Source organism: Amblyomma americanum, chromosome 8 (genome assembly GCF_052857255.1).
Source record: "Amblyomma americanum isolate KBUSLIRL-KWMA chromosome 8, ASM5285725v1, whole genome shotgun sequence".
Taxonomy (NCBI): domain Eukaryota; kingdom Metazoa; phylum Arthropoda; class Arachnida; order Ixodida; family Ixodidae; genus Amblyomma; species Amblyomma americanum.
The window spans coordinates 62,239,088-62,265,626 of NC_135504.1; the positions used below are offsets into that span (position 1 = coordinate 62,239,088).

General features: G+C 43.7%; 1 protein-coding gene across 8 annotated transcripts in view; it reads right to left on the reverse strand.

The window, feature by feature from the left end:
- The window catches only part of LOC144101771 (juvenile hormone acid O-methyltransferase-like), a 282,036-nt gene extending 260,149 nt beyond the window's left edge, over positions 1-21,887 (reverse strand). For 2 of the 8 annotated variants that reach the window (XM_077634969.1, XM_077634970.1), the window contains exon 1: positions 20,702-21,333. In XM_077634969.1, coding sequence (XP_077491095.1) covers positions 20,702-20,754 — 53 coding nt within the window. In that variant the 5' untranslated portion in view covers positions 20,755-21,333. Of the gene's footprint in view, positions 1-8,986; positions 9,364-14,029; positions 14,190-17,685; positions 18,032-20,563; positions 21,382-21,801 lie in introns of those variants that run through there. The other 6 variants (XM_077634964.1, XM_077634965.1, XM_077634968.1 and 3 more) reach the window with 6 other exon arrangements.
- Between the last annotated feature and the right edge of the window lie 4,652 nt (positions 21,888-26,539).

A 26,539-nucleotide genomic window follows, 5' to 3' on the forward strand; every position in this document is an offset into this window, starting at 1 on the left:
ACTCCCGAGATAAGTTCAAGCATCGCACTCGAAAAGCAGGCAACTCGCATGATGGCTCTGACACCTCGGATAATTCCGGCGAATCAACACCTGAACTCACCCCGTCATAGCTGCGAATCTTACCATTGAATGCTCGTAGCCTTTTTAAAAAAGTAACCGAGTTAAAATATGTATTACTGACAGAAAGTCCACACGTGCTCGTCGTAACCGAAACATGGCTAAACAACGGTGTGCCTAGTCACTGTATAGTGCCCCCAAACTACCAGATGTTCAGATGGGACAGGGATACTCGTGGTGGGGGTGTTGCAATCATTGTCAAAAGATCTATAGATGCAGTAATGGTCGCGTGCACTTTGCCTGAAACAGTTTGGTGCAAAATTACTTATGCGAGTGTTGCTTACCTTGTTGGCGCAGTGTATAGGCCGCCTGCCACTTCACCAGAGTTTTTGGATGACCTTAATATGTTCTTATGCACTCACTTGAACCGTACCACCAGACTAATAATGACCGGAGATTTTAATTTGCCTAGCATTAACTGGGACAGGCTTCTACCTGGGAACGTTGAAATTTCTAGTTCCGAAGCACTGCTGCAGATAATGTTTTCGCACAATCTTAAACAAATCGTGGAAGAAGACACGAGGGTAACACTCGAATCCCTGTCACTTCTGGACTTGGTGTTTCTTTCGGACAGAGTGGGTGACTGTACTGTGTCTGTTAAAGACGGGATATCTGACCACAGAATGGTTTCTGTGCACATTCCGATCAAAACAAACAGTCGTGGCCAACCCTTTGTATCTGTACAATTTAAGGCTTATAGGCAGGCAGACGACACATCCATTCAAGATTTTTTTAGAAATGTCATATAATGAATTCGAACTTGCCTGCGATTGTGAACCAGTTGAAAACCTATGGCTACGTTTCAAGAATATCATAAAACATTGCGTTGACAGATTCATTCCAACTCGAGAAAAGAAAATAAAACCCCGTAACCCTTGGATTAATCGACCTATTATACACATCAAGCGCAAGATAAAGAGGCTGCGCAGGAGAAAAGTGAGCTCAGCTGAGGTATCGAAATTGCGAAGGAGTTTAAAAACGGCTCTGATGGAATCAAAAGAGCAATTTTTTAATAAAAAGTTAAGTAGCTTCGTTAAAACGGCACCTCGGAAGTTTTGGCTTTACCTTAGTGGCAATAAAGAGGAAATCAATAGAATTCAAATTAGTGAGAACATAGTAACAGAAAAAACAAAAATAGCAGATCATTTCAATAAATTTTCCAGTGTGTTTTTGCTAAACCAAGCAATGATGACTGTGACGCGTACCCGCCTTCCTCCCTTTCATGTTCGATGGAAGACCTGGTCGTGACTCAGGCCGGCGTGTTTAATCAATTGTTGCTTTTGGATTCTAAAAAGGCTAGCGGGCCGGATGGGATTCCAACCCAGTTTTTAAAGCGATACGCTGAATGGATATCATTTTTCTTGACGATAATCTTTACAAAGTCCCTACACACTAACTCGTTGCCACAAGATTGGCGGTGCGCAGTCGTAACACCTGTTTTTAAAAACGGCGACCGACTACTCGCAAATAATTATCGCCTAATTTCCCTGACAAGTATCAGCTGTAAACTATTGGAACATATCATAAGTAAACATATACTAACTTTCCTCGAGGATAACGCGTTCTTTTATCAGCATCAGCACGGGTTCCGAAGAGGGCTATCTACCATAACACAGCTCATAGAAACGATACCTGATTTTAGTTCAGCCATAGATGCCCAAGAACAAATAGATGTCATTTGCGTAGATTTTGCAAAAGCATTTGACAAGGTTCCACACAGTAAATTACTTTTCAAGTTACACAAAGCAGGAATTAGCGAAACCATTCTTAAGTGGATTAAAGCCTATTTGAATAATCGCAGGCAGGTTGTGCATGTGGATGATTGTTTTTCTTCTACATTAGAAGTATTTTCTGGCGTTCCTCAAGGGTCGGTTTTAGCTCCATTACTGTTCCTAATTTATATTAATGATATTAACGAGGTTACCGAGTCTCCCGTAGAATTGAAGCTTTTTGCAGACGACTGTTTAATTTATTCTCGAATAACACAAGCTGCCGACCAAATTAGAATAAACCGTGCCCTTAATTCCTTGCATCTTTGGTGCGAAAAATGGGGCATGGAAATTAATTACACAAAACCAACTTTTACGCATATAACTAATAAGAAGACTTTGCAGTTATTTTCTTATAATGTTGGAAAAAATAATCTAAAAAATGTTGATACCTTCAAGTATTTAGGCGTCACAATTGCACATAATCTGCAGTGGCATAAACATATTAATAATGTGTGCTCGACAGCTTCCCAAAAACTTTACTTTCTGAGGAAAAAATTGGAACATGCAACAAAAGATGTCAAACTGATAGCTTACAAAACATTCATGCGCCCATCCTTGGAGTACGCTTGTGTCGTCTGGAGCCCGCACCAAAAAGTTCTAAAAGATAAACTGGAACGAATCCAAAGAATGGCTGCTCGGTTTATATCGTCAAGATACAGAAGAAGGGACTCAGTGACGGAAATGCTGAACTCATGTGGGCTCGAGTCACTGGAAAATCGAAGAACAAAATCAAGACTAAAACTTTTCTTCAAATAATTCAAGGGCACTTCAAGATAAAATCTGATAGATATGTTCAGCCTCCGGGAAGACGGAGCGCGAGAACAAGCCACACTCGATCGATCAAGCCTTACGACTCACGTATTGATGTTTTTCGTTACTATTTTTTTCCTGATGTCATCGAAATTTGGAATGCTTTACCTGTTGAAGTTGTCGAACAATCGGAAGTGCACAAGTTCGAACGTTCTATCGATATTTTGTGTCGGCGGCACCCAACTTGATGTTATGAGACATGAATTTTTTCTGTTGTACATTGCATTGTATTCCCTCCCTGTAACGACCCTCAAGCGAGGGTCAACAGTATCAATAAAAAAAAATTGTTTTGCGTGCAATTAACATAGTGTACAACTGCTGCTATATGTTTACAGCGGCCTCCATTCCCTGTTTTGCAGGTGCACACTGCATCTTTGAGGCAAGCTCTGGAACCTGCCAATAATAATATTAAGAAAAACTTTTTAATCTCAATTTGAATCAAAGCATGGTGACTTAGAGCTTTGGCTCTAATTACACGGAAGGAAACAATCGCTTTGTGTGCAGGTTCAGTTGGTCAATAACAACTACGCGATGCAATGAAGCATTCTTTTTGTTGAGACTAAGCTGGGCTTGTGATATTAACTACGCGCGTAGCCAGCGTGAAAGAGCAAGGTGAGCAGCGAGCTTTGAGACACAGAACCCGACAACGCAAGGAGGTACCTCTTGCAAAAACAACAGTTTACTATACTGACTTCAGTTTCAGTATAAAAGTAATCGATCATGCCGCAACCGTGATGTGCGCGCTTTTCACCCACCGCGGGGGCTTGGGGGTTGGGCCCTTAATCCGGTGAGCTCCACTACAGCGTCCCTTATAGCACGTTTGTCGGTTCGGGTCATTGAAACCAACAATTTAAAATTTTACTATTCTAGGAACGCAGATCGAGAGGAGACAGAGTGCAGAGAGGCGGTCTCTGCAAAACCAAGCGACAGATAAACATAATTGCAGCTACAAATGGCGCTCTAACGCTAATTCAACGACACATCACAGCGTTTGGCGCGCGCGGCTTTATTGCTGGCCGCTTGGTCGGGCGTGCGAAGGAGGCACCAGTTTCTCATTGCAGAGGGATAGAATGGCCTATGCAGTCTTTCTCCAAACACTTAAGGCGGTGAAAATGATTGGCGATCAGCGTTCAGCATGTGTCAGTGTACAAGCGTGTCGCCGAAGCGTTCGCCACGCGAGTCTTTATTTGGCTGCTTGAATGGGCTTACGAGGCAGGCACCAGTTGCACACTCCAGAAATATAAAGTGGACCTATGCGATCCTTCTCCAAGGACATCGCTTAAGCGTAGACACAGATTTAAATGAAGCGATGTACTCACGATAAGCTCCATATCGTAGCCGGGCTTTGTGACACTTGTTTGCGACAAGCATTTTGCACGAATGCGGATCGGGTCGTCCTATACAGCTGCGACGTCGAACACATGTCGACTTTCAAACAGTTTACTTCCTTTTCCGAAGCTGTCTCCGCAGAAATAATCTTCACGCACGCGCACAAACGGCAAATCACATGTGCGAACTTCAGCCATGCTTGCTGCAGGAATGAGGAAGCAGGGGAAAGTGCCCCGCCTGTGTTTTCTACGGCGATCGCTAGGGGGGTTTCAGTGGCACCCCTATAGGCGGCGCTTGACGCGTATAGTGGTCGTGCACGAGGAAACATGTGAGGTAGGCACATACACTTATTGACGCAAAAAATTCGAAAAAATCTCTGCTTCTCAAATATTTTAAACACTGAATAATACACGAAACATGAACATTCATGCTACGTGTTGTGATATATTGCGGGGATTTAAGAATAAAAATATATTTTGACAAATTCTTGTTCCCATACGCTCAATATGTCTGGTGCGTTTGCTTCATAAAGTAGCGTAAGATGTCAGGCGAGGATACGTACGCACTAATAGCCACGGTGAGCAGAGCTGCCGTCGGTGGTGGTGGTTTTGCTTCAAATTGGCTGCTTTAAAAAGGCTCGGATCTAAAATTTGCGCGGGCGCCTTAGCCTTTTTATTAACTACTTCGAGAAAATTGCTTGGATCATTCATTTTTTAGAGCGAAAGCATTACTACTCCCGCCAGCGAGCTATTTCGGCTCGTCCCGCCGTATGCCGTACGTCATATGCGCGGCCCACGAAAGACCTTGAGCCACCGTTGACTATCAACGCCGCAGCGCGCTCCAACAGATGGCGCCGCCGTCGGCCGCTCGCTCCAGCAGATGTGCTCCGCTGGGGTAGAGGGACAGTGGGTGTCGCCTCGCGGAGTGGATATATATATATATATATATATATATATATATATATATATATATATATATATATATATATATATATATATATATATAGATATATATATATATATATATATATATATATATGCGCTTCGCCTCAGTGCGTATTGCTCGGCTTAAAGCACTCTGGCATGGGTCGGCCCGGTATTGCACTGCCTCCGTGATCAGCCAGGATCATATGAGCCGCCTTTTCTTTGTATCTTTGCTCTTCTATCCTTTAACTCTCCTGTTTTCAGCACGTGGCAGCGAGCGTGGCTCGGCTTGAGCCAGTAGGCAGGCCCGTGCACTTTCCTTTTCTTCCTATCAGCTACAGCAGCAGCAGCAGTAGTCATTATGGAGAGCACCGCAACAACGACAGAACGAAGCGAAGAAGAGACAACGCGCTCAAGAGACGTCACAACAGCGTGCCGCACTACTCGATAAGCGTCGTAAAGAATATGCGGCTAGAAGAAGTCGTGCCACGTCCCGGAGTGGCTCTTCAGCTGCGGAAGAGACCTGTTTGAGTTCTCGAGAGCGTCGGAATGAGATGTAGAATGAGTCGTTGACGACGAGCCAAGGAAAAGAAGCTTTCGCAATTCAACTAAGGCTAATCAGAGCTAAACGACAGCAAATTTTTGTCACTCATAGATTGCACAATAAATTCACATCAGTTACGAACTTTGTATTACTGTTAAAAACAAAACGAAACCGTTTCGATGGCCTTAATGACCAGAACAGCTACTTAGATGCTTGCATCCAATAGAAGCCAGCGTGAAATTTCTCATTCATTTCACTTTTATTTACTTAAATACTCGCTTCTATAGGGTTTACTTAAAGAGTCGGGTTAACATAAGAAACTAACCTAACTTTTTTTTTGCTTGATGATAGGTGCGAAATGACATTGACTAGGTAGATCAATGGGCATGTGATGGATGCGATTTCATCACGAAGGTCGTTTCATTGACTTGTTGTTTGAATGATAAATGATTTCTAGAAAGTAGTAGTACTGTCATGTTGGGCGTGAAGCATTTAATTGATGACTAATGCCGTGAGACGTGCGTATTGGGAGTGCGCCGATGTGTTCTGCCTGTCTAAGCTGGGAATAACAATATCCGTGAAATGAACAAAGGCTAGCAATGTGGAGATAGAGGGCAATACTGGGTAAATAGAACTGTAGCTTGAGATATGAAACGCTTATACCGTATGTGTATGCACGAAAAATGAAACGGTCGGCTGTGTTGTGCACTGCTTCTAATGAATCAATGAGGAACGTTTGCCACGGCGTACCCATAGTCTAGTTTTGACCTGATCAAAGTTGTGTGGGAGAGTTACTTTGCATTTTGCGGAGCGGCATGAGCATCGCCTTTAAGGAAGGCTAGTTTGTTCCCGGATGAAGTTAGGTTTTTCCAATGCTTACATCATTGCTGAATGGCTTGTCTACGTAAGTATAGGTTGGGACAAGTTCAACAGGAAAACCAGAAATCGCGTGTGCAAACAAGTGGGTGATGTGACTGCGATGAAAAGACATGAGCATGCATTTATTGGGACTAAAAGTTAGCAACCAAGAATTACACCGTGCTTGAATGCGGTTAAGGGTGATCTGGATGAGTTCTTGTTCAATATTATTATTTACCGGGGTATTAATATATAACGACGTTGTCAGAGAACAGATAGGTATATCAATACGCATTTTGTAGCAAATGATGAATGGAAATAAGAAATAGAAGGAGACCAACGACACTTCCTTATGGAGCACCTGACGTTACCTTTACAAGACTAGAGATCAATTAGTATCGACAACGAACGAGTAGTATGAGCAATGTGTGAGCAATTCATTTATAGATGGCACTATTGGTAGATCCAAGTTAGTAGCAATAGCTTTAGGAGTAGGCGTTCATAAGGTATCTGATAAAATGCTTTGTAAACGTCTAAAAAGATGTCATCAGTTCGTAAGTTACTATAAAGAATTTATTAAAGATTATGAAGAAAGCTGGCCAGAGAATGACTCGCATCAACAAAATCCATGTGGAAATGGAGTAAAAAAATTTGAGCAATCTATAGGCTGCATAGCCTGATAGTGGATAACGTGTTCCGTGAACTAACAGATATGCTAGTCAGCGAAAAGGGATGGTATTCTAGTGATGAGTCAGTGCTACCTGATTTTAACACCAGAAAAACCTTGTCATTATCCACTCATTTTGGATGATACCTGCGTCGAGTGACTGCGAATCCAACGAACACAAATGTTCAGAAGCAATATCCTTGGGGTTATGCTAAACTGAGAGCTAATTTTATTAATTCCATTTGGTGACAAAAATTTTTAATATGTGACTTATGGAAGAAATACTATATCGAAGAAAAATGATGGCTGGCATTGAGGAAGTGAAGTAGGATATAGAAACGATGCTTCATGTTCATTCCTGAACACTGATGAAAATCGTGGATTAATTATATCGAAACACTGAGTGTTACTGATACTGTCAAACTGTCGCCGTTTTTGTAACGTGATGCCGGGCCACACTTGTTAAAATTTTGGACCCAATTGGTCGTTTTTGGTAAGTCGTAGCGAAGAAAGCAACGTTTCGTGCTTTTAGCCGTTGATTTAACGCATTCAGAAAGTAATTTTGATGTGCGTGCTATGCTGGTTCGCTCGGCGACAGTAATTGTGGCCTCTGCTGGCGTACGTCACCATCGGAGGTACGCATGTTCAGATGGGCAAAACATGCAGGTGCTGATAGCGTGGTGTGACAGGGGCGACACTGGTCGAGGCGGCACTAATCGCGAGAAGAAAGGCGGCGGAGCAAGGCAAATTTGGCGATTTTGCACTTCAGGCCACACCTATTTGCGTTTTTACGACAAGGAATGCTCTCATGACGGCGCTGTTCACGAGGAGCTCGGAGTGAAGCCGGTGGTTGTTTTCTAATATCTTGTCTTTGTGACGGCGGAATGCGTTTCCAGAACCACGAAGGTGCTTACCCTCCCTATGCGCGTGCCTCAAAAACCCACCTTGCAATTGTTTCTCTAGATATTTTCGGTCCCTGCATCGATATCACTAGATGCGTAAATTAGTGCACACACTTCGAGGAAGCTTCATCTGAGAACACAAAGGCGGCTGGCCATCAGCCTTATCAGATGGGAAAACAAAATTTTGAAACATGGTAGGAAAATTAAGCCTGCAGTTATATTTTCTCATTGGAGCTGGAAATAATGTGGTGCAAAAAGACGCGGTTAAACCTGTAAAAGAGGCTGTTATCGCCTTGCTTTTGAAGAACTGACTTCACGCAAGACTCCGGGATGTGGGCGCAGCTTAGCACATCTATATGTGCTTGAGAACCGGTCGTCTTTTTTTTTGTTTTGTCGAGTACAATCAGAGAAAAGCCTCTAAAAGCGCAGTCGGAGTAAAATTTCTTTTTCTTAGACTGAGAAACTTCTCTCCAAACACAAATAGGATAATACACAATCAGAAAATCAATATGCTCCTCCTTCCAACCTCCTAAAACTCACTATGAGGCCCGCCAGTGGGCCTTATCCAGTACTGCACTGGACATCGGTGAAATGACATGCAGCCACCAAGAGCTCAGCCGGACACGGTAACCCGGAAACTGGTTGAGATCCGCAACTTTGTTTCGCTCCACAAAAGCCAGCAGCACATGGTAGTTCGCATAAAGTAGCGGTCGCTACGGCGGAACAGTTTTGGAGTTAGGTTTATGAGTGCAATTATTGGATTCCCTGATGTAAGAGACTAAACAGTATTTGGAAAAGTCGTAAACTGTGCATTTACAGTGGATGCCTTCCGTACTTATTTGAGAGTCATTAGGAAAAACCAAACAGAATTATTGTGAAGCACGGTTGCGCTGGACGCTCAAGGTATTGAAGAAACTATACTATGATACGATTGGAAACCATTAACTCACAATAAAGGCTATTGGTAAGAAGAACAGTCAATATTATCAAATGTTTGCGCAGAACGCGACAGCACACAAAACATGATATTAACTACAACTATTATTCTTTAAAAAGTTGTTTATTACTGATTTCTCACTCTCTTTTTTTAGATGTCATAATAAACGGCCGCAGTTTCGGACAGAAGTAAATTTTTGGTTTTTATTCACTTCCACAGTTCAAGGTTTTTCCTTGGCCCAACCGCGATGGCACGGCTTGTGTGAAGGAGCTAGCGATGCGTTATTCATTTACTAATTCAGTTTTACAGCTGTAGCGCAGGTTGCTGTGTTCGCAGCGCTGTGTTCTTTGTAGGCATGAATAAAAATAAGCATCCGATTTGAAGGTCTTTGATTGAAACTGTCTATGCACACTGTGGCAGCGAAATCTCTTATGTATTTCCGAAGATCTTCCCGCTCTTCGTCATTCAGCAGCGAGTAGAGTGGGTTGAAAGAAAGGAGTGATTCTGAAAAACAAGAAAAGACCAACAAGATCAGTTCCTCGCTCTCAGGATCTGATTCGAGCAGATCTCGGAGAACTGTTTCCCGCAAGAGGAAGTTGTGATGAATCATTGATGCATCCTTCATCACACCTTTACCGATTCATGCCCTGAGGCAATAAATTTCGTCATAAAAAGAAACTAGCAGCAAATGATTCAATACTTAAAGTCGTCACACGAAAAGCCGTCTTGCATTTCTGACCTATGAGAAGTAAAGGCTAGCACTAACGGTGCACACAGCCAACCGATACGCTTTACTTCGATACTTTCTGCAGAATTGCATGAAAGTTTGGCTCAGCTGTGTTGTTCTGATAGCCTAAAGAACTGTGCCAATAATTCGCAATCGACATCACAGGCTCTAGCAAGGTTAAGCATGAAAGAGGCTGCTGCTGAGAGTTCTTTGGGAAACCTGCCATGTGAAAGGTGTCGTTTTCGAAGTGATCGCATACTCAGTTGACCTCGATGGTATTATCATCAGTTCAGGACACTGCCAGCAATTTTTATGCTCGTAGACGACATTTTAGGGCAGAAGGATGCTGTGTCTTGATGGTGTGGACACGAGGCTGGTTTGTTTCTGCCTGAGATAATATTTTGATGCTTGACATCACTATTGAATGGCCTTGTTGAGTAGCGCACACTTTGGGGCAAGTTGGTCAATAATCACTGCAAGAAAAATTGCACAAAATAGACAGTATTTAGGATAGAAACGCATTTTCTATTTTTTGTGTTTCGCTCACAAGTTCAGTCGGTTTTTTTACTTAAAAATTTTCCTCACGATAGTCTTGCGCCTGAAATAACCGCAACAGAGCTTCCAGGTATGATATGATGGCTGGGAAAAACTTTGTCTGTGCTATGAGCTGGCCCAAATGTCACCACGCTTTGTTTCTTGCTAGAGACACCCCATACACAGGTGGTGATGGCCATAAAAAGCAGATGCCAGCTTGTATTTGTTTGAACCATACCTGTCAAGTACAGTTTGAGGATCGGGCTTTGCATCCAGGTCCAGAAGTCTATCGAACAGTGTCGCACCCACAAGTTCAGGGCCTTTTTCGGGACAGGAATTCAGACAGGGCAGGTAACGGTTGGGACAAGCCGGCCGCAGTCCTACTGTGTACGCTGTTGCTAGGTTCTCATGTTTATAAAATTTGCAGGGGTGACCTGAATGAAGACGAAGTCACCTGCACGCTTTGATGGTTCTGAATAAGATTCTGCTTTGAGCTGTATGCATTAATTTATTTAAATATACGTAAAGCTTTCTGTGATTTTTTTTGCAGCCACGTGGTTAGCACGTGCTGTTTCTTATTTGCAGGCTTGTGCATTTGTGTGTGAATTTCAAAAAGAGATTTGTACATGTTCGTCAACAAAACAAATTATTGCTTCAGTTACCGGTTGGAATTGCTGAAAACCAGGATTCTGGTTCTTGTATTGTTTGCTGTTAAATACAATTAGCTGAACATCAGTGGTGTGTCGGCAACTAAGGGCATGAAACGGTTTAAAGCGAGCATCGCTCGTTACTTTGCTATTGCTACCCTGGGCACCTTTGCTGCCATCAAATGGAATTAACGTGACATTCACCTCTAGTATTAAACGGATAAAAAGTTGCACATTAAGGTTATTTGCTTTGTTAACAGCCCTTGTGATGACAGGAAGCCGCGTTCAGAATACGTGAAACGTTGATTTCAGGCCGTGACACCTGTGATGTCAAACCCTGCATTGCCGTTAGAGAGATGCGATTTCAGCTGACACTGAACAACTCTCAACGCGAATGCGTCAGCGTGCATCAATACATTCTCTCGATCGGTGTTTTGGCGTTACTTTCCCGCCATGAGCCTTCCCGACGAGACGAATTTCCGTCAAAGCCTGAATTCAATGCAATCAGAAGACCCAAAAGTTGATTCTCCAGAACAATGCTCAGAAAATTGTTCCTACAGCGGGAACATTTCGCATGTACTTCCGCAATCAACATGACAATGGCTCTAGCATTTATTGGGGAAAGCAAGACAGGGATCCAAAGGGGGGGCATGCACACAGTGCCTGTGCGGAAAGTACGGCGATCACGTAGTACGTTGTGTTTAGTCAGCCTTAAATATATGAGATTTTTAATTTTAATGACATTTATGATTTGTGCCTGTTTATATGCTAGGGAATAATTCCGCGCCGTTTATAGTGCTTTTCTGGTAGTAAAGTTGACTAGAACTAAGGAACGAATTAATTATTGATCCTCAAATTCGACTGCCGAACCAATAATGCCCGCCTGTTGTCATGACGCCGGGACGTCGACGGTAGTCGCTAATCCTCCTGCCAGAGGTGCCGTGACCCTTGTTTGATGCCACTTTTTGGACTGCTGTGTGAACTTACTCTACGGTGTTTTGTAAACAATTGTGCAGACTGTTATTTCAGAGCATTTTTGGGGGTGCGTAACAGTTGGAAGCAATTTCATTGTTTCAAAAATACTTCGCGGACTTTACATCCTTAACAGCGTGTTGTTTTGTCCCCTCGAGAACCAACTAAATAATATATCTGAAACACCGAGCTTTGTTGAATACACCGTCATCCGCCTTATTTCTGCCTAGCTTGTCTTCCAGTCGCATAACATTTTTTTTTAGTTCTAAGCGTCTAGGTAATCTTAAAAATAAATAGTGCGGTTCCTCTGATCAATCCTCAACTGTTTACAATGTTGCAATATTTAACCATTCTGAGACATTGTATGAAATTTTTTAAATACGCGTAGAAAAATTACCATTGGTGTTTTCCGCTGCAAACTATACTAAATGATTTTCTTGACACCTGCATATACTAATTAAGCGGAGAAGTAATGATTCAATTCAATTCAATTCAATTCTTTATTTACCAGAAAACTGGACGGTCTCCAGGGCTAAAAGTTGCTGCCTACAACTTGACTGGGGCCCTGGAGCCGTTTACAGAGCGGCAGCAGACATTGGTCGCAGAGTAAGCTAACATTAATTACAAACACTGAGTAGCAGAAGGCATCAGGAAATACAGACCTGCTGCATGATTTATCACAACAATAGATTCTTATCAATTACAATTGAGAAAAGTGTACTCGTAGCTCTTTTGGGGATTATAAGGCTACCTGTTTGTGTTGATTTAACAAGACCGGCATATTGTGTTTTAATGATTGCAATTTGTACTGAGTGCGAAAGTATGGGACTAACCAGGGTTCGGAAATTCGAGTTAAAGAAGGAGTAGCTCTAGGTTGCAGCAATGCCATCGAACGAAGGAAACTCTGGCTGTCATGCTGAGAAAAATAGAAAGCATGTAGCAATCGGTGTTCATAGTGATAGTCAAAACTAATAATTTTGTATTTTGCAAAGAGATGCCTTGTCGTAGAGTGATGATCAATATTGGCTAAGTAGCGAAGGTACCTTTTTTCCAGAACTATTATCTTCTCAATATTTGCTCTTGTGGTGCTTGCCCACACCAAAGTGCAGTAGCTCACGTGCGGGGCGAATAATGCGTTATATAACTGAAGTTTAACTTATTGCGGCAGAACAGTACGACATCGCGACATAGCTCCAGTCACTGAAGAGATTTTCCTTGTAATGTAGTTGACATGAGTGTCCCAACTCAAATGGCACGAAAAATAGACACCGAGAATTTTGTGAGTATCGACAAGGTCAATATTTTTATCTTTAATCATTAGAGAATTTTCTAGAATGAATTTCTTATTTCTGGCTGGAAATAAAATAGCTTTCGTTTTCTGGGTGTTTATTTCTATGCGATTTAATTGGGACCAGACAGACAATTTTTCAAGTACATCATTACAATGTGACACAAGGGCATTGGGATCATTACCAGAAATAAGCACAGTACTGTCATCAGTATATATAATGAATTGTACACTTTAAGGGTTAAGAGGAACGTGCCACTTCGTTCTGCAGTTGCACGAGTGTGCAGCAGTTTGTCGAAATCGAAATCAAAAGGAAGAAATGGGCTTGGACAGGGAATGTTATTCAAAAGCATGATAACTGTTGGTCCTTAAGGCTAACGGAGTGAATTCCAGGAGAAGGCAAGCGTAGCAGGGGGTGGCAGGTTAGGTGGGCGGATGAGATTAGGAAGTTTGCAGGCATAGGGGGGGGGGGGGAGGGGCGCAGCTGGCAAAGGACAGGGTTAATTGGAGAGACATGGGAGAGGGCTTTGCCCTGCAGTGGGCGTGGTCAGCTTGATGATGATGATGACAGCAGGTTGTAATGCACAGTCTGGTTTGTTACTAAGATCGCAGTTTCGGCCGAGTCGTGGAGTAGAATGCAAAGTGGAAAGACCTATGCAGCCCTCTTTCTTCTTCAGCGCATACTAACAAAAACTAGGCGTCTTTTGAAAGCAGTCGCGCATGCAGCCTTTTAGAGGCGGCCTATGTTAAATTTATCTTCCAATTGTGCAAAAACGCGAGAAGCACATGATTAGTGGCTGCGTCTGCTGGTCGTTTGGTCATGTTATAATGTTTTAAGAAACATTACTAAAATAATAAGCTCATCTTCTCCGCGCAGTGAAGACTATACTTCTTAATTTGCTTTCTGCCCACGGGCACTCATGAAATATATCTCTGAGACGTCTCTAAGGCACGGTGGGGTGCTGTTATCAGATAAAAAACAGAAGGCAGAAAATTACTCACCCGTCATTGTTTCCGTGTTCCAGTGCAGTTCTTGAGGCGGGAGGAAAACTTCGCAAGCTAACGGAGTGAGGTTTGTATAGCGCACAAGTTCTTTAGCGTATGTTCTCAATGTTCCGACATCACTTAAATATGCACTCTCTGGAACGAGATTTTTCAGAACCTGAGTGTTGAAAAGAAACATGGATTTTTTTAATTCATTGAAGAAATTCGCAACAGGCCACAAAAATTATTAAAAACTTATTTAGTTCTGCGAAACTGTTAACGACCCAAATGCGTAAGAAATACCAGTCACAAATGTGACAGTTCACAAATGTACCCGTCACCAGTTCACAACTGTACTCATCTTATTGTCTTTAGAGGAGCTTCACTTTCTGTCTCGCGATAAGCCTGCGAGAAGCTGCACTAAAATTCATGTTGCGTAGTTTATATATGGTATCAATAGGAGTGAGAACGCCACTGCTCCTTGAATAAATGTTTGATAGTTTTTACATTCACCAGTACATCGTGTCGCTACAAGACATCAATCTGGTTTGAAACATATCACCGCTGTGATGTATCTGAAAAAAGTTGATAAATCGAAAACCGCGATGACAAGCTAAAAGCAGCGAATGAAGTGGCTAACGGGCTACATAAAGTTGACATGTGTCGATTTTCAAGAGTTGCCCAGTTTTTCACAGTGCAATCATCATCAACATGAAAATCTTCATTTCGTAGTCCGGAGTTTAACGGCATACCATAGCATTCTTCTAAGTGTAAAAGTTGAGTGCCTTGCTCACAGTTTCCTTTTATTATATACGAGATACCTAGCAACAGTTGGGCCGACGTTTACATCGGAAAGATAGGAAATATGCGGAGACGTCTAAAAGAGTCCCGCTCTCAGGTCAGCAGGAATCTGACGGCTTCCAGTCCCGTAGCCGAACACTCACAAGAAGCAGAGCATAAAATCGCTTTGGAAAGCATAAAATTCATTGCTACTGGAAGCAGTCTCTTGGCTCAGCTTAAACTAGAATCATTGGTAACACGCTCTATTTCGAATACACCAAACAGAACGAAGGAAAATGTTCACATGGCATATGGAAAATCATAATGCTCGTTAGTTAAAGCTACATAAGCTTCGTCTTTCACGGCAGGTTCTTCACTTTGATCAGAAAACCCGAACGGGTTCCGGAACGTTGACAAGTATTTTTACATCGTCAGTGAGCACACATTTATTCTGCTACGTTTATTTCTTTCCGAAAAATGAGGGTCATGGTTTATTGTGGTTTAATGTCTTAATACAACTCAAGCTATGCGCGGGCTCGATAAAGTTACTACCATCTGGGATACTTTATCTTGCACTCACATCGCACGGTACGCTGTCCTCTAGCAATTCGCCTCCATCTAAGTGCGACCGCCGCGGACGGAATCGAACACGTGGCTTTCAGGTCAGCAGCCTAGCACCATAACCACTGAGTCACCGTGGCGACTTGAAAAATGACGAAGCAACAGATTGTGCAAGCAACCTCAAGTACATAAAATATTTAACGGAACAAAAAAATAATTGTGATAAGGTATTTGTCTGGGCTAGTCGGCACAGGGTTCACACTGAAGGCACAGCGCACAAAGGACGGGACTGAGAAAGAGAGAAACACAGCGCTGTGTTTGTCTCTTTCTCAGTCCCGTCCTTCGCGCGCTGAGCCTTCAGTTTGGACCAAAAAAGTGCATGCGATGAACTAAAGGTATTATTTGCGCAGAAACACAAACTAAATTGAGCGCAAGAGTACGGTGTCCCTGGCAGCCACTGCTTGCTGAGGACAAGGGATCATCTGGCAGCGTTCTTCGAAGCAGAGCAGCCCCTTTTGATCAGATATAAGGCGAGGGCGGTGTGAAAAAAGAAGGCACAATGGTTATTATACCTTGCTTTCGGAGAGCCTATACTATTCTGGACGCGCCTGTAATGTTCATGTGCACCGGCATGTGGCTAATCCGCTTGTAAAGTTTTGTCACAATATGTTCTCCGTTCTGTTCGTAAATGCGTGTGTGGAATTCTAATGCTAAAACGTTATTTGGTTTTTATACAAATTATTGTCGTACGGGCCATTATGATAGTGATATAAAAAATCCAAACCTTCAGCAAAAATAATGCTGAAATAGTAATTTTGAAAGGATACACCCAGCGCGAAAATTAGCTGCGGTTTAACTACTGCTGAACCTGGTTGGAGAGCGAAATATGCGGTGTATCGGGCACCTAGACGCAGCTTGGCGCCCCTAGCGATCAGTGCGTTCCGCACACTGTATAGGCAGTGCACCCACCCTCCCAGGTGGCGGTTAAATTCATGGTTGATTGCGAGAGGTTGGTCCCCAATGAACACTGCAGCTTATTCTACCGCCTTCTACCGGCGAATCCAAAGGCCAAAGGTCAAGGTCAAAGGTCAAGTGGCGCGACACCATGGTGGGCCACATATAATAAGGCCTATAGCCACTTTGACCTCTGGCTCACTTGAAGGTCAACCGGTAACGCACGACGAAATCGGCTTTCTTTTGGGTATAGTGAAGATTTGTTTCAAACGAATAAAGGGCGAATAAAGTACACAACACAAGTGCCGCATGAAGTACTAATGCTCACCGGTGGCGGCCAACAGCATAAGGCATATTTTACAGGGAAGCCTGCGCGAAAGACTTTTTTGACGATAAAACAGACCGCCGTTTGCGTCGGCATGATTCCATTCTCTCAATTTAAAGTCGGACAACGTTCGGTTACGCAGCACGGTAAATTGGGAATAGACGGGATTTGATTAGAAAGAAAAATAGCAGATTAAAAGGCGTTCGTTTCAGTAGATTTCGTAATGCAATAGAGTAGGTCTGCGTTTTTGCTCCCTAAACGGTAACACGCCCTTAGGAAAACGCATTGTGGGGCTAGTTATCGAAGCATGGTTTCTTGAAGAAGTCTTTTCGGCGCTACATATACGATAACGTCCCTTTTACGTGTTTCTGTGTCGTTGTCGTTTATGTGGCGCTGACAAAACTTCTTCAAGTAACAAGCACCGAGCGTAAGACGCGCAAGGCGTCAATTCGAATGCTTTTGCTCAAGACAAATTTTTTCACACCCTTTTTTACTGAAGAAGTTAACACCGCGCAAATAATTTGTGTGCGTTAGGTTTTGGGATGCATTGCGACACAAGTTAGCCAAACACTGCCGTTTAAAAAGTTGGGAGACAACCCGAGAGCCGAAACACGATGTTGGAATGCTGTACCATCGACAGAACGGAGTTTCATTTCTCGTTGACTTTATATCAGGTTGGAGTTGAAGACTCCCTCGTTCACATTTTCCCAGAGGCAAGAGCTTCCAATTTAGACCAATACACGTGTGGACTAGGGATTAGGCACGTTGTGTCAAAAATTTGTATGCCTGTGGTCATATAGTCCAAGCTGTTATGAACGAGGGCTGCTCAGTTGCAGGGAGGGCTCGTCGGTTGTCATATAAGTAACTTCTTCGTTCAGTAGAAGGTGGAAGTAGCAACGGGCGTACAGCCGTCCGGCATTCCGTCGTCGAATATAATCGGAAGCTTTAAAAGCGAAAGCAAGTCAAGGTAGGTCTCCCGCTATATTCTTCTATGTGCCCGCACCTCTATGTTGACTACGAGGCATCCATGCTTGTCAAAACGTATAAAACTTGCCTGGCTGTACTTTTCCCAACGTGGAGAGTTCATCATTGCAGCGAAGAGATGGAAGAAGTGCGAGCTCGTCTTAAAGAGCAAGATGCACTCTCCTCCGGCCGCCATCAAATTCTCGATGTTGCGTATGGCACGCCCTTGGTCCCTTACCCAGTGGAGGGTTAGGAAAGAGTACACCCGCTGGAACTGGCCTTGTCTGTCCACGAATTCGTCCACGTCTTGCGAGATGTCGAGAGGGAGGTAGTCGATCTTTGGATGCGGGTTCTTCTCTGCGGCAAATCTGAGCATGGCTGCCGATTTGTCCACCGCCACGAGTCTCCGGCAGGGAAGACAGCGAGGTAACAAATACCTGCACAGAGCAAATTGAGAGACTCTGGGGAGGTTGTCCGAATGGTCTGAACTGGTGTCGATGTTACCACACACAGTAGGAGGAGGTCATGAGTATATCTAGGACTGCTCGTTGGAACATGCTTATGTAAGCGCCTACCTGGGCCGCACTACCTTTTGCTTTAACAGTAATGTAAAGGGTACAGTTTTGCCGCGGCGGTGCCTCATTGGTTATGGCGCTTGGCTGCTGACCCGAAAGACGCGTGTCTGATCCAGGTCAAGGCTGTCGAATTTGATGGAGATGAAATTCCAGAAGCCCGTGTACTGTGCGATGTCAGTGCTCGTTAAAGAACCCCAGGTGGCCGAAATTTCCGGAGCCCTTCACTACGGCGTCCCTCATAGCATGAGTCGCTTTGGGACGTTAAACCCCCATAAAACCAAAACCAAAGGGTACAGTTTGTCGCACAACCAGTTCAAACAGCGTAGTGGCTATCAACACCTTTTGTGCTTCAAAAGTTCTTGGGAGTTTTTAGTTCAGGCACAGAGCACCAGCTTTGGGATAATTGGCGATGTCGTCGAAATTTAGTAGTCGGAGTCCCTTACTCTCGCTCGATGCAGAATAAGATTTTAAAGCGTATAGCTTTCTCGCGTCCTGGGTACAGCTTTGGGAGTGTTGGCTTTGTGCCAGGAAACAGGGCGGCAATTGTGGGCGCTTTAGTAAATTAAAAGTTCTATAAAATGTCACCACAGTTTGTTCTCACCTAAGAAGAAATGGAAGAACGCTGTTGTTCACGCGCTAAGAAAACATGCCAACCCTACTTTGCGCAGAGTGCCGAACACAAGAACATCGTGTACAGCAAATGTCTATAGTGGACGCCCGTCGACGGTCGGCCTCGCATGAAAGCAAACCGACAAATTGGCACAGAAAAATACCTTCAAAAACGTTTCACTGATGAACCCTTCGGCGTGCCTTGCGACGTGTCCAAACGCTTATTATTTAAGCCGGACGTTTCGGTATTCAGAACGCCCGACAGGATCATGCTTGTGTTGGCGGAGTTCTCTAACAAAGATGTGGCGTCATTCGTTCTTTGCGGGACTTGAAAGGGCTGCGCCTCACAGAGGAAGGTTCCCAAACTTTGTAGCAATGGTTTTTCGTATCCTCCGATGCCGCCACACCTTCAGATTTTGAATGAAATCACCGAAAGAATTGTGTCGCAAGGAACCCGTTCATACGCGTCAGACGCCTGCAAAACAGCGGTCAGTTTAGACTCCTTGGCCAGGCGCCAGCGTACCTGTGAATGCTTGTCAAGTGATAACCACCCTGCAGAGAAGAGTTTCCTACTACAGTTGCAGGGATAACTGAGCGCGATAAGGAGGCTTTTCGCTTACTGAGAAATCACCTTCGATAGTTTCTGCATGAATTTTTTAACAATCCAGATTTGCCGGAGAGGAGAGCTAACGCCTGCTGCCTTTCTGGTGGTTTCTTTGCCATGGGAAGCTGACAGAAAAAGCAGGTTTTGCGAAAAATTTTGAGAGTGTCGATATTAAAGAAAAGAAAACGGATATAAGAAAAACAGTTGGGGCCCAGAATTTGGCTTTTGATGTTGAATTACATAGCAGTGGGCAGTCTTGTTGAAGGAGTGTTAAGCGCAAAGTCTGGTCGTAAGACGGAGAAAGAATGAAGACACGCACAGCGAAAATGGCAATTAAATTGACAAGAACCCAATGACATGAGCATGCCTGAAGTCATCAATGCATAAGCTATCTGATAGCAGAACATGCATTGTGTCAGTGCACCGAAAGTTCCTCGGTTCGACTGTATAGATAGCCTAGGTAACTATATTTTGTTGTAAAACTGAAATTCGTCAAATATGCTTTGGTCGTTTCTCGTTAAACTGACTTAGCGAAGTTGTTTAAGGGCAAGTTCTTTTTTCAGAACTGCAATTGTAAGAAAAATCTTCCGTTTCCCGACTTGCCTACCTTACGAGCCCACTATAACAACCCATAACCATTAGGCACCTATACCAAAGTTTGAATCCTACTCATATGCCTAAGTCGTTCCAACTAGCTCAGTTGTGAACTTTTTAAAATGTGCTGTCGTTACATAGAGTCTCAACACGTGAATTTTAAATAAGGAAAATATCCACCTTCGAGAGGTTGCCATTCTTTTTCTGATGAAAGAATAATTCATAAAGTTCACTGATCAGAGCAAAAAATGTGATAGATAAGAGAATATCTTGCAAGATGTCAGCTTTCACAATGTATTGTAGATTGTCATATACTTATAGTACGTCCAGAAATTTGTAGAATTGTATTTAGAGCGCGGTTTAATTTTGGAAATTATTTGGCTCAGCCACAGGGCTTTGTTTCACGACATCAATATTAATATTTCCCGAAGCCAGCGTTGCGGAAATTTTGATTTACTTACATTTATTTATCTGAACCACCTTAAAGCATGAGAAAAGTAATTAATGGGAAGTAGTAGTCAAATGCCAAATCGAGTTGCCCGATTAGTTAGCCATTCCCTTAAGCTTAAGCTGGGTGGTAAGCATACCCTTTCGTGAAACCTCCGGGACCACATCCGACGTCGATATATTGTTGCTGCTCGTTTTCGCAAGGCCTGAATGCTTTGTGAAACGTGTCCAGGATTTCGGCCACTGCTTTTTCGTGGCGATGGGCGTTTCTGTCGTACACGTCAGGTTGCTCGAGCACCTCCGGCAGAGTTTCCACCTCCGAGTGTGCCATTCTGAAAAATGAACGCTCAAGTGCGCCTCCTCACAATGGCAAGAGAAGAGAACGTTTAGAATACAAACACAAGGTCAGATAAAATATTCACATCCTCTAGGCTGTACGCGGAAGCTGATGTAGATTAAAACAGTGCATTAATGAAGACAAGCATGTCGGGAAGGATTTCAGAGGTGTCATGGGTGTGAGCTCCTTTCCTGCTACACAGAGGATTTCGTAGCCATAGCACATGATGCGCAAACAGATCCATTCGGGGCAAATGAAGCAAATACAAGTTGAAAAAACAATCAATAAAGCCTGAATTGCATCACAAAACTACAAAAGTAAGGAGTTGTTCGCTCCATTGAGGGGGATTTTTGAAGACCTGCAGATATTAGAACCCAACATCCTGCTAAGGTTCCGCGGTGGCTCTGAGGTTTTGCTGCTCGGATGCTGACAAGAAACACGCGCGTTCCACTATGGCCACGGCGGTCGAATTTGGATGGAGGCGAAATGCTATTGGTCTTTGTACTGTGCGATGGCAGTGCATGGTGATGAAGCCTGCATAGTGCAAATTGCCCTGAGCCCACGTCTACGACGTCTCTCGTAGACTGAGCAGCTTTGGACCATCAAATCTCATAAACCATATCAAACCTACTAAGGTTGTTGGTTTATTTGCTGGTTTTGAGGTTTAGGTGCACGCTCAGAGTGACTGTCTACAAGTCTGATACCGAGTTGTGACAAATCATTCCGGCATGACTTTATGGGCGAAGCTCGAGTAGATTTGCAGCTGCATCCTCATTCGCCACGCTCCAGCATGTCACTGGCGTTCTTTAATTTCTAGTAATTTCCACTGCCTGCGTTCGAACACATGTAGTCTATATTCACTAAATGTACGAGGAATTCAAATGTGAAAGGGCAGTCTGTATGGCTTTCCATAAATGTCACTGGTTTCATTCTGTTTACTTTCAAAGGTATTCATTAAAGGCTATTTTTCTAAAAAGGAAACGCGGGCACTAAACGCGTAACTCTACTAATAGCCTGCAAAGGAGTACATGATGTGCTTACGTTCACGTGTGCCAGTTGTCGCGGCTAAAGTGTACTAGTGGGGATCACACATGCGCGGAGGAAAAAAAAATCTCTCTCCGAGCCTACGTGACAGGAAGCACCAGCTGTGCTATACATTCCACATGTGAGAAAAACAACGCAGGCACGGGACAGCAAAAGCCGCCGGTTTCATGGCCGTGACCTCGTGGCTTGCTATGAGACACCTGCCATGGAGTATGCAATCGTCAACGGAAGTTAAAGGGAGGAATTATTTAGTAGCTCAATTTCTTTTGATTATTTTTGTCATCTATATCCTGTGGTCTACGTGGCACAATTGCCGGCAGAAAATATTCGCTCGCATGGTGCTGTCTGTATTTTTTTACCCAAATCACGTGCCATGGCACTCATAAAATTTTTGTCTATGCGCCATTTTTTTTCTTTGTTTCACAAGTGTAGTACCAAAATACATGAACAAAAAAGCGCTGCAAGCAATCAAATTTATCGTGACTCATGTCTCCTGCGCTCCAGGACATGATCTCTCCAATCAGTCTGCAACCCGCCTTTCCGTGCGCGAGCTGCTGCCGTTGTATTTTGGCTAATTTCGTAAACTGACCTCCTCACCTGACTACCTGCCATACTTCAGCACATGGTCCTTTTAGAATCCAAACTGCTGCCGCGAAAAGCTGTCGTTAATTTCCTATTCGAATAACATGTCCGATCCACAGTCCTTTCTTCATTATTTCATCTTGTACAGGAATAAAGTTTGCACTACAAATGCACTATTAAAACAGAAAATAAACAGCACATCGAAATTTAAAATTATTAAGCAATACTGGGGCACTATTGTTAGGAGAGCGAAAACAAAAGGTAACTGTGACAAGCGCTAAAGAAACGTCTCGATATTTACATGGTCACAACAATTACTGCACAGAAACAAATTGCCATAGTAAGCTGGTAACCTCTATCACAATAACTGCATGATAGCCAATTTTCAAGTTTCTCAGGCGAAGAAGCTCTTATAACGCGTTTATTCCATATCATATCTTTCTTTTTCTTTCTGCAACGCACCGGGCGCCACCCGAGCATTTTTGTACATTCATTTTTCTTCGACTGATTGAGCATGTTTAATCGGACATAAGTTGCCTCTGTAAATAGTCGGCGCAGGCGCGCTGGGTGCGGCGCCAGAGTCAGGTAGTTGACTTTGTGTTCGCAGGCCAAGTATCAGCGAGCACAAAATGTAAGTCAGAACTGATACTGCGGAACGGTTCGAATGGGTCAGGAGTTTTTAATCATCTCTGTGGTGTGTAAGAAACGGAGCTAGCAAGTTCCACCACTGTTGAACAGAACAATGCGCACCTTCTGGTTAATCGATAAAGAAAAATTATTTGTAATTAGAAAGTTATAATGATTGTCATCAACGCACCGAAGCACTCCACAGTAGAAATACCTGCCCCATTCTGCGCCCTCTCACACAGAATAATGCTTTCGCGTTCGGCTTGTACGTTTACTTTCTCCGTCACCATTATAATTAATGTTTCGCAGCAATTACCCCCTGTGCTGCTTGCAAAGGTAGCATCATCAGGAACTTTTATTATTTATTTTTATTTGTACTAGCACATACGTCACAGTATATTTGTTCAAGGTTAGCGGAGTTTCAAAATGTCTTTTTTTTCAGGCAATCGGCATTAAGATATGTTCAATTGGCAAAATTACTCTGTTCCCAAGATGGGTCGGATGAACACTGTCGGGCATGACCCTATTATCAGGAGATAATTATTCAGTGAGCTGCCTTAATTCACCAAAAGTAATTTAGTGTGCGCCAAGTTTTATTCCCGCCATTCGCTGCGCTGATCGAAAATACGTCATCAGCACCTTTTACATGGCCACAAAAACACTGAACTGGATTCAAATTCTGTAAAATTCTTCCGCGCTTTTAAGAGACTTCATTAACAAGCAAAGTGACGCGTGCGATTAGAGATCTCGCAGACACACACCAAGAAATTTTTGCGATTCTCTATCCACTGCCGAGCACTTGGGGAAACCATCTGCCTTTATCTCATGACGTCACGGTAGCGGCAGGTAGGCCTTGTATCCTGGTGGCGTTGGCAGAAAATTTTGCCGGTTTTTACATGGCATTGTACTCGGAGGAGTTGAAACTGCAGTAGGTGAAGTACCACAATCGCACGCACAGGGGCTTCAAGAAGTCGAGTACGCGATGCAGATTCACGGTGTGCTGAAAGATTCGAAGTTCGCGATTCACGTAGCATTAGGTAAACAATCCATATTTTTTATGGACCGCAAATGCTACAAATCTATGGGACAGCGCAATTTGATTGCATGCCCTAGAATACCGATTCAGCTTTTGTTTTGTGAAGTCGCTGACACTCTATACGAAGTGCTCATTATAGTCGGTTTGTTTTTGTTACTTGTCTTTGAATTCCTTGTTAGAGCAGATATGTGAAGAAGATTGGGCGATGTCCGCTTACGCCGTTGGTTATTGTCGGCCGTGAGATAAATATGGCTGCAAGGAGGCGGCCTCTCAAAAGTTGAATTTCTCGTATCTGCTTGTTGCTTATATGTAAAAAGCTTAATCATTTCCTGAGAAACAAGCCTCTGTATTTGATTAACGCTAACGATTCCAATTCATGCACATAAACGTAAAACAGCGAACTGGGCTCTTCGTCCGGTAGTCCTCGAGTCCAACGCGAGAAATCTTCTATCAGGACAGAAAGCTTTACGGCTGACTTCCCGCCATGTACTCAACGTGAATGCTGCTCTGCGACATGATCCTTACGAGCATCTGGGCTTTTAGGCTTCTTCAAATATGTGTGAGCGCAAAGCACCTGAGGTGCAACTAGGTAACTTAGCTTGGACCTACTGTTGAGAGGAAGACCTGCAGGACGGTCTAAGCTTTAGACCTGGTGCAATGGCAGCGGCACAACGCTAGACTGACTGAGGAGAAAGAATTCACTCAGAAAAACAGCAAAATTATGCTCTGGCAATCACAGCTCTGCTCTGCGCTTTGTAAATGCATTTAGAGTGCACGATGCAATGTGAGCATTGTGCACATATCAGAACAATCCGCATTGTTATACGTTTGTTCTTTTATTTACATAAACTGAACTCATTTGAAGTGTACGAAAAATTGGTTTGGTTTTATGGAGATCAACGTCCCAAAGTGACTGCAGCTGGCAAGAAGGCCGTAATGGAAGGCTCCGTATAATTTCGACCACCTGGCGTTCTTTATGGGACATCGCACAGTACGCAGGACTCAAGCATTTCGCCTCCATCGAAATGCGACCTCTGCGGCTGCGATCGAAAACGTGTGTTTCGGGTCATCCACAGCAGCGGCTTCGCATCTATTAAAAGAATGAATTAAAAGACTAGCGCATTAAGGCGTTGTGTCTGTTTTATTTTTTCTATTAATAGAACGGCCGCAGTCGGTTTGGAAGTTTTATTTGTTTTTAGATGTAAACGACTTTGGAATTAAGCGAATTAAATCGTAGAAATGTAAACGCTGATCGCAAAATGAAGATGAAAAAGGAAGCATTTCCTAATTATGATTACCATCAAAACATTATGAAAGATCGTGTTAAATGTGGGCATGCACAGTTGTGCAGCGGTATATCAGCACTAACCTGTGTGTGGTGACTCCTTTGTTAGCTGACTTTGGAAGTCTCTCTTTCACGTCATTGCATTCTTGCTATTTTTCCATGAACCCTTGAATACACTTTGTGGGAAACGTGTCCGAGCATTCATCCCGCATGTAGCCAACTCCCCATTGGACGCACGGATGTTTTCCTGTCTGTTCGCCCCGGTTACCACGGCCTTTTTTTATGCCGTCTGTAGAGCGCGACTGCCAACATTTGTAGTGGAGTCCCCATGGGAAACATGGAGCTGGTTCTTACCATTTGAGCCGGACGCCCATAAACTGCTCCTTCCAGTTGAAACCTTGGTAATTTGCCTCGTGTTCTGAATAAGCGTCTCACGTTTTCCAATCTTAAGTGGCGGGTATGTGTTACTGCGGAAATGGAGTGTTCAATTGTTTAATTCAAGCTATTTCGGCTCTTTTTTGCAACTGAGGAGAGTGCCTGCATTGAGAAATAGTCACGCTCGTTCTTTTTACTTCTTGAGTGTGATTTTTACTTGGAGTTTTACTGTTCATCATCATCATCAGCGTGACTGCACCCATTGTTTGGCAAAGGCCTCTCCCGCGTCTCTCCAATTATCCCTTTCCTTTGCCAGCTGCGTCCGCCCAATGCCTGCAAACTTCTTAGTCTCATGGGCCTGTTATCATTTGCACCCCCCCCCCCCCCCCGCCACGGCAGAACCGACGCGGCAGTGTGGCTGCTTCTCGCTTTTTCACGAAAGCAGCGAGATGTGACGGCAGTTTCTTTTCTATCGGATATAGCGAAGGAAGCAGAGCGCGCGAGCCTCGCTGACAGTTTGCGCGCTTTCCTGTCGTCCGTTGTGCGGCTGCACGCTGACTTGCGTTGTTTTATCGCAGCCTTCGTTTCAATTCCCGGATGTGAGCTTGTAGCGGAGACGTAAGGGCGACCTTTTCAGAGGAGGAGGATATAGTTTCGATTCTCGTGTGAAACACTAGTTCCTACGCTGGAAGAGTGGCAAAAGGCAGATGGTAGATCAGTACGCGCGAGAGGCGGTGGTGGGTGCGTGCGTCTTTAAAGCGACTCGCCTGCTTGGGCCAAGGCTGCAACCTCCTGCTGCTGCTTCGGGACAGCGACGTGGAGTATTACAG